Below are 14,291 nucleotides of genomic sequence, written 5' to 3'. Positions count from 1 at the left end.
CTCATCACGCAGCAGCTCTGAACACACCCCTGCTTCTTCATCGGGGCTTTTAGTCCGATCGGCCCAGTTTCTGGTGCCCGGTGGCCCAGAAGGGCAGCGGGATTTGGGAGAGCAGCTTCGTCTTGGCATCATCTGGACAGATGTGGTTCACACCTGTGGACAGATGGTGTTCGCCCGGTAAAATCAGGCACTTTATTGTGTTAATTAATCCAAGAGGGACCCTGAAAATACAATATTAGCTGAATTTCCTGTCTAGCAAGGTGAGCTGTGCTTTTTGTGGGCTAAATTGGGAAATTCTAAACCCTGGCATAACCAGGGACGTCCTGGGCGTCTCGTCCGCAAGGGGAAACTTCGATGGAAGCGAGCGAGGTGAAGAGCTAATAGAACTGGATCCAAGAAGGAGGCCCCGCCTCCCGGGGGAGGGGCAGCTGGGTCTGCAGGGAGCCAGGGGCCTCGGCAGGGCCTTGGGGGGGGGGGGGAATGAAGGAATCCTCATTTCGAATTAGTTCAATTAGCACCTGTTTTTCTTTTTTTTTTCTTTTTTTTTCTTTATTGGTTTTAGAGAGAGAGGAAGGGAGAGGGAGAGAGAGATAGAAACATCGATGAGAGAGAACATCGACCGGCCACCTCCTGCACGCCCCCCACTGGGGATCTGGCCCACAACCTGGACTGTGCCCTGACCGGGAATCGAACTGGCGACCTCTTGGTGCAGGGTCGATGCTCAGCCCAAGCCGCACCGGCGGGCAGCACTGGTTTTTAAAGGCAGAAGAATGTTTTCATTCAAAAAGTGACCTTCCTTCCAGCCTCCTGTCGATGACAGATGTCGGCGGGCTTCTGGTTGACCACCCAGCGGCTTCCTGCCCAGGAAATACCGCTTCTCTCCTGAGCGGGGCGCCGCGCAGCCTGGCCCCTCGGTCCGCGGTGGGCCTCTTGGAAACATCGCCTGCTTGTCCGTGGGGGCAGGACGGAGACACAGCCGTGACTTGTTTTGCGTTTGGGACCGAGAGTCCCTGTGCGGTTGCCAAAGGGGATTTGTCCAGAGGGTCTGCCCCAGGCCGACCCGAATCAGCCTGTTGGCTCCGTCACAGACCTGCGGCGTGACCCTCTCTACCTCCCCGTGGACAGCCGGTCACTTGCAGTGACGGTCTGAGTGATCGGCCAGCCTTCACCCTCGCCCCTGAGGGTCACGCGCCTCACCTCACTTCCAGCAGGGCCGGGGCCTAGAGAGACCCCCAGGCCACGGGGGTTCAGTGAGTCCCATTCAGAGCCAAGGTGGTCGGAAGCCTCCCGCTCCTCCCGCGTGTCAATCAATCAGCACGTGTGTCAATCAGCACGTGTGTCAATCAGCACGTGTGACCCCTCCCCTGGGCCCCGTGCGGATCAGCAGATGCTCGTTGGTCTCGGCGTCCGGCCCCTTCTCGCCATCTCCCGAAGGCCGGGTCTTCTCCCAGCGGACCCCTCCCCGTGGGTGTGAACTCGGTGTGAACGCGTGTGTGTTGTCTCCTGTCTCCTGTCTCCCGTGCAGGCGGAAGAGGCGGAATTTCAACAAGCAGGCGACGGAAATCCTGAACGAGTATTTCTACTCCCACCTCAGCAACCCTTACCCCAGCGAGGAGGCCAAAGAGGAGTTAGCCAAGAAGTGCGGCATCACCGTGTCCCAGGTGAGGCCCCGCAGGCCGGCCCGCGCCGGCGGGGGCGCCGTGCCCCGGCCCGAGCCCTCGGTCGGCGCTGCTGGCGCGTGAGGTGCTCGTAGGAGAGCGTCCGGTAAGAGCCCAGACGCGAGCCGCCAGCCGAAACCGCGGACCCAGGGCAGGGCCTGTGGAGCGAGCTCGGTGCCCCCCACCGCCCGCCCTGTCTCGCGGGGAAGGTTCCTCCGTGGACCTGGAGAGTGAGCCCAGTTCTGATTTTTCTCAAACACAGTCAGTTCCTTGGCCCATTTTTGCCCAGCCCAGGACTCGGTGAGTCAGGGAATGGACCTATTAACGGCAGGGTCTGAACTGCCTCCTGGTCTGCACCCCCTGTGACGGCGGGGGGCGCTGGAGGGGGTGCACATGGGGTCCCGAGCACCCCTCCCTGACAGCTGCAGTCGTAACCGGTTGACATGGAAGATGCTGTAACATGTTTGTGGACCCGAGTCTTTGGCATTAACCTGGAGTAGGGAGGAGGCAGTATTCACACGTATGTGTGTTCGTTCTGCTCAGAGGGTCCGTCCAAACCCCTCACTCCGTCGGGACCTCCGGTTCCACCACCGGCTCCAGCTGGGACCAGGCGGAAGTCCCAGGGTTCTCCTGAGCCCAGCTCTACCGCTGTTTCCAAAGGAGGGGTGCAGGGGGGCGGGCCTGCCGCAGTGAGAAATTCCCCTGAATGTTTTCCCATCGCTTTGTAGCAGCCGAGCGTCTGTCCTCCCCGGCCGCGTCCTGGCTTCTGTCGCCCCGCAGGGCGCGATCCCATCAGCCTGCAGAGTTAGGCCTGGCCGGGAGACAGACTCCACATGGGTCTGCACGGAGGAGCGTGCCAGGGGCGCCCCAGCAGACTGTGATTCTGTGCAGCGACAGCGACACCCTTGCAGAAAGACGGGGTGTGCAGAACCAGTCCCTTTTCAGCTCAGACCTCCCTTCGGGCCGTGTGCAGCCCCGGCGACCCCGGAAAAGCACAGTCCCCGGACCACGGGCAGGTGCCCTCTGACCTCTCCTGTCCGGATCTCGACCCCTGTCCACAAGGGGAGCGGATCGACACTGGGTGTTTGCTGCCTGTGTGAGGAATGGCCCCCGCTGGGCGTCACGCCCCGACTCCGTCGGTGGATGTCAGCATGGGGTTCGGAATTCCAGGCCCCTGTGGGAGGCGGCCTGAGCTCTCCCGGGGCCAGTCCGTGTCCTGTCTGGACAGCAGACGGACCCCTGGCCTGTTCGGCCACCCTCACGCCCTTCACACGGAGACACACAGTGCAAACAGTTTCTCCATTAACATGACTGTTTACATAGGTGTCGCCCGTTCCCCCACCCCAAGACCATGCCCTCCTCCTTCCCGGGCACCCGGTCCTCCCACAGCTCCCCAGCTGTTCAGCACCCCATTGCCAGACTAGTCCAGGGGCAGGGGTGTGAGCTCAGGGCCAAGCGTCCACACTGAGACCTCGGGGAGCTCACGCTCTCTTTCCAGGTCTTGGTTGCCCCATCGACCAACCGTCGTTACTGGGACCACATAATGTACTAAAGCTCCATCTAGTTCCCAAATCTGGGGGTGCCTTTGGAACTTTCTCCCTTCTCCCCTCCCGCCTTCCCTTCCTTCTCGAGTAACAGCCACGCTCCCCTGGGGATCCTCATCTCTTGCTGTCCGTGGCGGGGTCCTCTGTAGGCGCCTGCCTCTTGGGCCCTCCTGCCCAGTGTTTGAGGGTGCCCTCCCTCTGCCGACCCTGAAATACCGCTTTCTTTAGTGTCCCTCTCCTCGTGCCCTCGCCTTGGCCCTGAACCATTTTATTTCAGTCACCAGTTCTTCTAAACTCTGTGCTAAGGGGCCTCCCTTGGTCCACAGCAAAACAGGCTCACTCAGCGAAGTCCACCTGAAGTCCTTCCCTGCGCCCCGCCCCGGCCCCCAAACCGCCCTTCCTGAACCCCAGGACCTACGGAAGGCAGCGTCGGCAACGCCGGGGGACTTGCAGCAATGTCCGTTCTGCGGTCTCACCCGATCCTGAATCAAAGTCTCGGGGCGGGGGAGGCTGGAACGAGCTCTAACCTCTCGGTGCCCTCGGCGTTGGGGTCTGTCCCTCGCACGCTGAGTGACCTGGTCCATGCCCACAGCCACACCTCCGTTCTCACGTCCGATGGGACTTCTCTCCTGGGACACAGACCCACAGCCCTGCCTCCCACTGACTGCCAGGGCTCCGTCCGCGGGCTCCTCACCCCTAGCACGTGCCTCCACGTCTCCCCGGAGAACCCAGGGCCCACCCGTCTCAGACTGATCTGTCGCCCAGGTCCCGGCAGGCCCCTCTGTCCGCAGTGCTGACCAGGGAGTTCACTAATGAGGACCCTGGTTCTACACGCCGCCCGGGGTGTGTGACACCACCAGGTGGGCCACCAGGAATGCCCAACGGACCTGGCCTTCCCTCCCGGGTGCTGTTCCCGCCCAGAAGGGACCTGTCCCCGACACGTCCCTCCGCCACACTCTTCCTTCTCCTGTTGCCTCGCTCGAACCCGATTTCATCATCCCTCGGGCCCGTCCCTTCCTCCAAAGTCCCCCAAACGACCTTCATGTCCCCGTTTCCCAGCTCACCCGGGTCCCTCCAAAGAACCCAGCCTCCTCCTCTGTGTTCTCGATGTCAGGAGGCAGCCACGGTGACCAGCGGTGTGAGTGGACAGGACTTTGGGGTGAAATTAGACGGCGTGGTCCTTGAAGGGACCCAGACGTGCCCTCCGTCTCTGGTTTAACTGTTTTCCGGTCGCACAAGATTTACAGGGACAGAGCGATGTCTCACTGACGGTCTCTCGTTGGACGAATGCAATGGCAATAGTTTGCATTCACAGCAAAGCCCTGGCGTCCTGTACCCCGCGGGGGACCACGAGGGTTAGCGTGCACGTGCCCCTCGCGTGTTCAGAAGTCAGTGAGCTCTGCAAGAATTTCCTTTGTCTGTCGCTGCCGCCCCTCAGCAGATTCACAGCTGGTTCTGCGATTATGTAAACCCCCAGCACTTCGTGCTCAGCCACATCTGGGACGCGGCGCCTCAACTCTCCTGCCCAGGCAGGAGACGGAGGGAGCCCCCCTTCACGGTGTCCACGGGGCCCGGCAGAGGGCTGGGGGCGAGGGCCCCGGGCGCAGGCAGCTGCCGTCCGCCTCGCCAAGGAGCTGAACGAACATGGGAACAGGGATGAGCTTCGTCCGTGTCGGCTTCAACCTGGAAGCCTGAAGTTCCCGCGGGGAGGTGGGCAGGCGGCTTTGCTCACACACAGCGAAGTCCGCAGGACACTGATGAGGTCTGTGCCGCGCAGCTGGACGAGCATCTGGTCCACGTGGCGGCTTCTTCCCCCGAAACGCGAATGTAGCCCCTGACGTCGATGGAGATGTACAGGGGCGTTGGGTTGCCCAGAGTCAGCATTAGCCCTGATGCGGAGACCAAGAAAATTCTTGCAGAGACTACGCTGGTTATTTTTTAATGCCTTTGATTTTAGTGACCTTAAGAGGTCAGCAGACTTCCGGCGCCTGCCCTCGACGCCGAGGGTCCCGGTTGAAACGAGCGGCTCCCCCCGCAGGGACATTCCGCCCCCTGGTCGTGCTGAACTGCGCCCTGTTCAGCTCAAGTCTCATTCCACACCGCTGCTGCTCTTGGGGCGCGACTCCCACCTTTCCACAGAGCCCGTGGGACCGTAACTGGAGCAGACCGGCGCCCGGTGTCCCCCCCAGGACGACATGCTAACGCTCTCTCTTCTCTCGCCCCGCCCAGGTATCAAACTGGTTTGGGAATAAGCGCATCCGGTACAAGAAGAACATAGGTAAATTTCAAGAGGAAGCCAATATCTATGCTGCTAAAACGGCCGTCACTGCTACCAATGTGTCGGCCCACGGAAGCCAAGCTAACTCGCCCTCAACTCCCAACTCGGCTGGTTAGTTTCCTCTTCGATTCGGGGGGACTGGGCCCCATTTTTACACTTGCTTTTTCTGCATCGGGGTTTCCTTGGAACCCCCGGGTTTCTCGATGGACGTATCTGTGAGTCCTTTGGGTTGTGGACGCCCCAGGGGTTCGCCTTTCATTTCCGAAGAGCGAGGCGTGGCTCGGGTACGAGAGGCGCGCCTGCAGGGGAGCGGCGGGGTGTCCGTCGGCTGGTGTTGACAGGTGACCTCTCCGTTCCCCCTTCAGGGATGCGGCTAGACCGGGCACTTGGACGTAGTTCCCCCCGGGGGTCCTAGCATTTGGTCTGTTTCACGGGAATTTTACCCTCGTTGGCTTTGCTACCCCATCCGCACTGTCCGGCTCACCCATCAGTGTGGGTTCTGGGCACCAGTGTCCCCTTGTCTGGCAACTGTCTCGTGCGGACGTTTGGCTCCACAAAGCCTGACTGTGACTCCCCTGTACTTCTCACAGTTGTTACTCCTCACGATTTTACTCTGCGGACTCCCGTGTGTAGACCACAGAAGGGAAGCGCCCGGCACGCGTTCGGTCACTCCGGTTGCCGTCGTCACGTCACAGTGTCGGGCGTGTGCTGTGTTCCTGGTTTCATGGTAGCCACTGTCCCACCAGTTCCAGGGTGTAGGCTCCCTCAGCAGAGTGTGGGGTGTGCTTCATATCACTGATTCTGAATGTCCCTCGGTGGGAAAACAATAGTCAAAAATGCATCAACTGTAACCTTCGTGTTTGTATGCTCTGGAAGACATGTTGGTGTTTTGTGTTTTAAGGGGAAAACCAGAAACACTTCCTTATAAAGTAAGTTTGACCTCCGATTATGGCAGCCTGCCCCTGCCTGGGCATGCACACCTAGGAAAATTGATGCCTCCAGTTTTATTTTATTTTATTTTATGCTCACCCGAGGACATTTTTGCGTTTATCTTCAGATAGAGTGGAAGGAAGAGAGAGAGAGAAACATCGATGTGAAAGGGACACATCGAGTGGCTGCCACCCACACGACCCAACCAGGGCCGGGGACAAACTGCAACCGAGGTACATGCCCTTAGCGGGAACCGAACCCGGGTCTCTCTGGTCCAGGGGCTGATGCTCTAACCGCTGAGCCACACCGGCCAGGCGCTGCCTCCAATTTTAAAGGGTCACACATTTAAATATGTCAGCTAAAATCTAATCTCCAGCCTGTCCAGGGGTAGGTGGTGTCTGTGACCCCAAAGCTTGTTCGTCCAGGTCCCTCCCGCCCCGTGGCGGGCTGTTCTCAGAGACACACGCGGTTCCACGTCTCCTGTGGGCTCCTAGACACACATATTCGCCACGATGTTCCCCAGGTCCCGGGCTGTGCCGTCGCGGCCTCCTCGGATGTGAGCGGCTCCCGCGTGCCGAGGGGCCGGGCTCTGGAAGCGAGGGCGCAGTGAGACACACGGCATCCTTCCGGCTGCGGGACGCGCGGGGCGTACGTGCCATTGGAGGTTCCGTGCGTGTCCCCTTCCTCCGCCATCACGGGGTAGCTGACCAGGGATCTAGGCTCATGGCTAAGAACCAGTCCCTTCTCCCCATGTGGTCGGTGACCACCCACGTCAGACCAGCAGCCCCCGGGGCGTTGCGCCGGACGGAGGCTGACGTTTCGCTGTCCCTTTGGAAGGAGTGCCGTTCTGTGCGTTCGCAGAACACACTCGACACTCCGCAGAGGTTGTGATGATGCAAAGCCCATGTGGACATTGCTTTCCCGTCTCCAGGCGCCCACAGACCTGCCCCAGACCAGACCCACACCCGGCGGGCGGCTGGGTGCCATCTACGACCCGTCTTCGGACGGGGCCCTGCGGACTCCCCTCATCACCACGTCCAGAACTTTGCTCCTTCCCTAAAGCACGTGAAAGGAGAGCGGGAAGCACGCTGGCCCTGGTCCGTGTCTAGAGCTCGTTGGCCCCCTTGGAATGTCACCCTGTGACTGGTTTTCCGGGACAGTGTCCTGGGGGCTCACGCGTCCCAACTGTTCTGAGCACCAGTAAGTCATTGCAGAGAATTCGGGCCAAACCGTTCAGTGAGCGGCCCCTCGGCCGGGACAGGAGGTGCAGCAGAGCCCCCACGTGCTGCGCGTGCGGCAGCGGGCCGCTCTAAGGGGTGAGCGTTTGGCCGGCACCCACGAGTGGGCCGCCTGAGTTCCTTTCTCTGCACGCCCCGGACCGCTGCCCAGACGCGGGGAGAACCGGAACGCGTGCGAACCCCTCCAGCGGGGTGTCCAGGGTCGTGTCTGCTCTCCGACGATGCTGAGGGAGACACGGTCGTGGAAGGACATGGCGAGTCTCCGTGGAAAGGGAACCGGGTGGAAATGTAGTCTGGCCGAGCTTGAAGTCTCGTGTCGGGGACGCTCTGTGTCCACCGCCGGAGGCTGCTCAGGCTCACTGGGCACAGACACTCGTCTCTCCTGAGGGAGGGGCTGTCGAGCAGGTGTTCCCTCCCGGGCTCCCGTGTCGAGCCTCGTTATCAAGACACGTCTAAATATCCTATTTGTCGATCCACGCTGGGTCTGTTTCCTTCAGCATAATTCGTAGAAGTCACTTGAAACCAGGGCCTGTGGCGGATGAGCAAGCACCCAGAGATGCTCGGCACACGTCACATTTTACATCCGCAGAGTTGGGCAAAATGCATGGAGGAGAGGAAGAAAGAAAGAAAACACACACACACACAGAACACAAAAACGGGGGCCCATTGAAACAATAATTATAACCCCGGGCCCAACGTTTTTCCGGGGTGACCTTGAGTGATGAGGTCTCCATTTCTCATTGACGACGAGAGTGTAGAAGCAGGACTGAGATCCCAGGTAGACGGGCTGTGGTGGAAGGAGGGAGGATGGGGGGCGTTGTAGCGTCTGAGAAGGAGGAGTGTGGCTGGGGTGTGGCTGGGGTCTGCCGTGGCTGGGGTCTGCCGTGGCTGGGGTCTGCCGTGGCATCAGCGTTTGTCCCGATCGGGATCTGGGGTGCCCTGGGGCTCGCACGCCCAGGTTGGAGAGTTTGCTCAGCTGCATGTCCGTGTCGGGGACACCTGCCCTGTTAGGTTAGTGGGGTTCACATTCTCACTCCACCCCTACCTAGGACACCTGGTGCTTTCCGGGGTTGGTGGAGGAGTCGTGTTCAGAGAGGTGGTCCCAGGCCAGAGAAGGTGACCGACATGTCCAGGACCCCCCAGGAACCCTCCTAACGTTGTGTCTTAACACCAAGTGGAACAGTGTGTCCCCCTGACGTTTCCTGTTGCATCTCTTCTGTTTCTCACCTTAACGTCCACGTGGGAAATGAATCGCAGCCTCAGGCACCACGGGATTTCCCGTCGGCCCGGGAAACCTGTCCCTTCTGTACTTTGCCCCAAGCAGAAAGCAATGACTTTGAGTTGGGGAGGCCTGAGGGACAGAGAGGCCAGCCTGAGACCTGGGTAGGCTTCCGCCGAGCGAGGGGCTCAGTCCTGTGAGCCTGCAGAGGGCGTGGGGCCCACTCTGACCAGGGCGCCTGCTCTGCCTGCGTTTCTGTTTACCCTGCAAGCAGTCGGGCCGCGTGTGCACAGCTGCCCCGCGAGGGTATGCAGCAGCGGGGAGCGGACACCGGCCAGCGCTGAGCTCCTGCGGAGGGGCCCGCCGCCCGGTCCTGCTCCAGGTCTTCGGCGCCCCAGGCTGGCGCCCGAGGGACGTTCTGGACGGGCTCACCGTTCGGGAGGGTGGGTGCTCCTGGCGCCAGGTGGATGAGGCCGGGGAGGTGGCTGGTCACTCCACAGTACAGCACCTACGACGTCCCCACCCCAGCGGTCTCGGGCCCAAACGGCCAGGGGTGCTGTGTAGATGTGACTGTTCACGTTCTCCCTCTGGGTGACGACAGTTCCTGGTTCTCTTTCTCCTGCACAGATGTAAGTGCCCTGAAGACTCTGAGAAATTCAGTCTTTAGGACGTGGGTGTTCTCACATCGTCACGTCTGCCTGAGCGCACGTGTGGGGCCCACGGTGACCCGCGCCCCCAGTCTGGTCGAGTGGGGTGTAGCTCCACACCTGCCCCCCCCTCCCCGAGCACGGGCCCTCATCCCAGAGCGCTTTACGAATTGACTTTACGGCCACCCACGGGTGAGGTCCCCGAGGACCTCGGCAGGCAGGCGGAGCTGCCCGAGGTCATCCCGAGGCCACCACGCCTGCCCGAGAGCCCGTCCTCTCCGCCCCGGAGTCTCGTCTTTCTGGCTCTTTCCGAGACGGGCGCTCCCCACGCCCAGAGCAGGAGGGAGCACCTGCCTTCGTTTAGATGTCCCTGTGGACTCCGGTCCCTGAACACAGCCACCGCCTCCAGATACGAACCAGAGTCAGGATCCAGTTGTACACGCGCAGGAGACAGGAAATGCTGACGAGGCGCCGCCCGCCCGGGCCGCCTGCAGTTACGGCTCGAGAGCCGGCTGGCGCGAAGGTCACTGCCATGCGCGTTATCTCCGTCCTGGGGGCACCGTCACCGCTCATCTGTGCACATATATGTTTGAAATCACCTGTGTTGATGGCAGTGTGTATCTTGTAAGAGGCACATTTGGGCCTTCATGGTCCGTGGATGCCATGTTACCTGGGTAACCCTTTGGGGGTTTCTCCCGTCTGTCAGTGTGTGTGCCGATTCCCACCACGCCATCCGCCGGCGTCTGTAGTGTGTGTTTATTCCTCTTTGGGAATAACCGAACCCTCATACCGCACACCGCACGCTCCCCGGGAAAATGATCCGATGTCATAGACGCAACTACTGTTTGGGGCCTTGGAGCTCACCGTCCTCGGTCCTGATCTCTCGGAAACGCACGTGTGTATTGTCACGCTTGTAGAAAAGTGGTTTATCGTCTCGGTTATGTTCTGGGGTCAACAGGGAGATTTACGAGGGACATGAGTAGGGCCCAGAGGCCTGGGAATTCGCACAGCGGAGGGGCCGGCGTTCCAGGCCAGGCCGGACCCGCTCAGACCTCGTGCCGGTTTTCCCGAGACCCAGCTTTTCTGATCCTTCTGGGTGAGCTGCACGGAGACACATGTCGGACGAGACAGGTGTTTGCAGAGCCTTGCGATGTCACAGCCCTTCAGGGGGTGCTCGGGTCATCCCCTACCCCCAAAGATGGCAGCGGGGGTGAGCTCAGCTTATGCAGCAAAGCAGCCGGGTCCCTGCGTGGAGATGAACACCCCGAGAGCCCAGATAAACAGTGTTTCCTAACGCGAGGTGTCCCCAGGCGAACCGTCCTCGGGTGAATCCTTTGGTTCCTCTCAGTGGCTCTGGCCTTTGAAGGCTGAGGGGACGGCGGCTCGCTGAGCGCAGGGGCGTTGCTAGGGACGTGGTCCTTCCGTGGGGAGAATCGGCGCCTTCCTTCCGTCCGTCCTGCGTAGCTGAACTGGGCCCGGGAGGCAGGGCGGCTCCCTGAGAGAGGAGAGGTCAGAGCTGGGCACGAACCCTTGGTGGGCAAGTCCACGCGGACGATGGCTGTCTCAGGACAGGGCGAGAGGGCACTTGGCGTGCCCTGGGGTTGGGAGCAGCGGCGTGGAACTGACCTGGGTCCCTACGGTCTCCTCTTCCAGGCTAACGCCATCCTTTAACCCACCTTGCACGCAAGCTCTCTCTGCTCCGCGCTGAGCTGCATGATGACGCAGGATAACATTCGGCTTCTCCACACCCTGGTTTCGGTTGCGTGGGGGGCTGGGTGTGCCCGGGCACGGGGGGCCAGGATGGGCCTCGAGGCTAACACTGGGAGAAGGCTCCCTCTCTGGGAGGGAAGGCCCAGGGCTGACTGCTCGTCCTGGGACTCGCTTGTTGCTGTTACTGCTGTTGTTGTTATTGTTGCTTTTATCACTTCTCAGCACTTCACACCTCGTGCATGCTGGCGCCTTGGGGCCCGTCCCCTCTTCCTCTCCCCCCACGATGGCAGCAGCAGGGAGGGTCACCTGTGCTCACACGCTCTCGCAACCCTGGACGCCCTCTCGGTCTGTTTGCCACCCAGCGAGGCCCTTCCGCCTTCCTGCAGAGTCGGGCACGCCACGGGGCCAGCCCGCTGGGGCGCCGCCTTGCGCACCTGTCCCGGTGCCGCCCCCGGGCGACGGGATGGGCAGACTGCGCCGCACTTCGCAGGCCGCTGCCCAGCGTGTGTGCCCGTGGCGGAGGTGGAAGGGTCACGGCCAGCCCACGCTCCCCAGCTCGGTCCCCTGGCCACCCCGGACTCTCAAGCCGGGAAGGAGATCTTGGGTCTGGAGTCTGTCTCCAGTTCCGCTGGACGAAGTGGCAAAGGACAGACGTCCCCTTTCTCAGCTTGGCGTTGTCGAGGGACCAGTCCTGGGGCACCTGCAGAGACGTGGCTTCACGTGGCTTCAGTAACAGGGACCCACGCACCCTTGTCGCTTGCTCTGCTCTCCACGCTACTAACCAGGCCCTGCGGAGGCCCTGCTGGCGGTGCGGCCGGGTCGCTGTGCATGCCGCTGTCCTCGGCTGCCGCGGGACGGAGCCTGCTCCTTTCTGATCCAGGTGCCTCGCCCTTTCCTTTCCAGGTTCTTCCAGCTCTTTTAACATGTCAAACTCTGGAGATTTGTTCATGAGCGTGCAGTCCCTCAATGGGGATTCTTACCAAGGGGCCCAGGTTGGAGCCAACGTGCAGTCGCAGGTAGGGACCCGCGTGTGCCGCCAGGTGGAGGGGTCGGCGTCCAGGCGCCCGGTCGGATCGGCACTGCCCGCTCCGGTCCGGAGAGGGGGAGACATAGGCACGGACCTTAGCAACCGCCAAACCAAACCGCAGCAAAGACAACCATTGTCGAGGGACCTCGTCCACGCTGGTGAATGCCTTTGGCTCTGGCCTGTCCGTCACACTGGGAAGGCGGGACCGGAGCGAGAGGCCCAGGGCGAGGGGCCAGGCTGCCCGGGCGAGGGGACCAGGCTGCCCGGCGTGTGTTCTCAGCACGTCCTGTGTTCCCGGAGGGGAAGGAGGGCCTGTTCGCGGGGTGTCTGCTCTGCAGGTCTCCTCTGGCTCTGGGGTCCCACTCGGTGTCTGCCCGAGTGGAGCTGAGCCCGAGAAGGCAGGCACTTTGGGGCTCACGCCTCCATGTGCAGCTGGGAGCCCAGCCGGGTCAACCTGACAGGTCTGCTCAGTCTCTGAAGGTCCAGGGGCTTCTGTTCTGGTGCCGAGTCTCGGGCCACAGAGGGGAGCAAAGCTGAGGCCGTGTGGTGTGACCGGGGTGCCCCTGGGAGCAGCTTGTCCTCACACCCGGCGGGCGAGGGACCGTGGGGCACTCGGGGTCCAGCGGTGCACCCCTCACGCAGGTGACTGCCTGGGTGCACCTGAGGAGCCACGGTCAGACTTTGGTCAAGTGACCAAACAGCTGGCCGTCGCTTGTCCTCGGACCCTGTGCTCTCGGTGAGTGGCTGGCCAAGTCCCCTGTAAACAGCCTGTCTTTCACGGGGCACCCAGCAAAAAGCTGCCCAGGTGTGGGGGGGCCGGCCCTCCCCCCTGTGCCCCTCCAGCACCCCAACCCTTGCCGTCTTGCGCAGCTTCATGGAAGTATTTCGGGGGGGGGTCCCTGCTTGCTGCTGCCACGTTCCTGTCCACCTCGCTGGGCTCAGAGAGGACACGGGTTGGCTTAGGGAGGGGCCGGCTTCCTCCGGTGGCCCCCAGGAACAGGGCTCCGAGGGCGGCCCCTGTGACGCGCTGTCCCTGCGTCCCCCTGACTGACCTCCTCTCTGTTCGTCTCCAGGTGGATACTCTTCGCCATGTTATCAGCCAGACAGGAGGATACAGTGACGGACTCGCGGCCACTCAGATGTACAGTCCGCAGGGCATCAGTGTAAGAAACAAGCCCCCCCATCCCCTCCCCGCCAATTATTTCACAGCCACGGGGACCTCGTAGGCCAGGCCTCGGCGGCACGGTCCCCTGGCTTCTCGCGTCTGTCTCGGCCACGCCGCCGGCAGCATCCTCCCCGCGGAAACCGTGGGCTCCGCGCAGGCCGCCGGCGCGGGGCTGTCAGACACCATCCGTGTTTGCAAGGCACTTGTGGCCACATGGCCTGAGCCTCGAGGAGCGGCCGGACAGGCGCCGCCCAGTCCAGCTGTGGTCGCGGTGTCGCCATGAGCGGGGCCTGGGGACCGGGCGGGAAGGCGGTAGCCGGTGGGCATGGCGTCCAGGTCCGCGGTCTAAGAGGACACTTGCTTCGACCCGAAGGACGGCCAGAGAAATGATGAGCGGAGAGGCCGGTGTGCAGAAGGGGTGGGGAGGGTGCGGGCCAGCCTGCCCTGGCGGCTCCCGGCTTAGCATGAAAATTCATAGCGACAAGCCGCGTCTCGCCGAGCGAAATCGATCAGACAGACACGAGGAGAGCCGAGTGTAGATTTGGGACAGCAATCCAACTCGATTTCTCAGATCAATCGTCCGCTGTCGCAGCAGCGGTGACAGCGAGCCGGGACCAGGGCAGCCTGCGGAGGGAGGCTGTTCTTCAGACGGTGGCGTCCTGGGCTCCGGGGGCGTGGGCGGCGCCCATGGGACTGTGGGCGGAGACTGTGGAGAACGCGCGTCCACGGGAGGGTTTTCTTTTGTTGTTTCGGATTTAGCTAAATTGGGGTTGGAAGGAGGGGAAGTCGGCGTGTACACTCGTCATCCTCGTCTGTGCCGAGTGGGGTGTTGTGTCCGCTAGGAAGGTGGTGATGACCTGTCAGCTGCCAGTGGT

General features: G+C 61.8%; 1 protein-coding gene across 2 annotated transcripts in view; it reads left to right on the top strand.

The window, feature by feature from the left end:
• PBX1 (PBX homeobox 1) overlaps positions 1-14,291 on the top strand; it is a 206,084-nt gene that overhangs the window by 180,937 nt on the left and 10,856 nt on the right. The window contains exons 5-8 of one of the 2 annotated variants that reach the window (XM_036273128.1): positions 1,526-1,661; positions 5,432-5,591; positions 12,128-12,240; positions 13,325-13,414. In XM_036273128.1, the coding sequence (XP_036129021.1) occupies positions 1,526-1,661; positions 5,432-5,591; positions 12,128-12,240; positions 13,325-13,414 (499 nt within the window). The remainder of the gene's footprint in view (positions 1-1,525; positions 1,662-5,431; positions 5,592-12,127; positions 12,241-13,324; positions 13,415-14,291) is intronic. The other variant, XM_036273129.1, reaches the window with a different exon arrangement.

This window comes from Molossus molossus, unplaced genomic scaffold, assembly GCF_014108415.1.
Source record: "Molossus molossus isolate mMolMol1 unplaced genomic scaffold, mMolMol1.p scaffold_m16_p_20, whole genome shotgun sequence".
NCBI lineage: Eukaryota > Metazoa > Chordata > Mammalia > Chiroptera > Molossidae > Molossus > Molossus molossus.
Note: the sequence above shows the minus strand (reverse complement) of the source record. Positions and strands in the feature narration are given on the sequence as shown.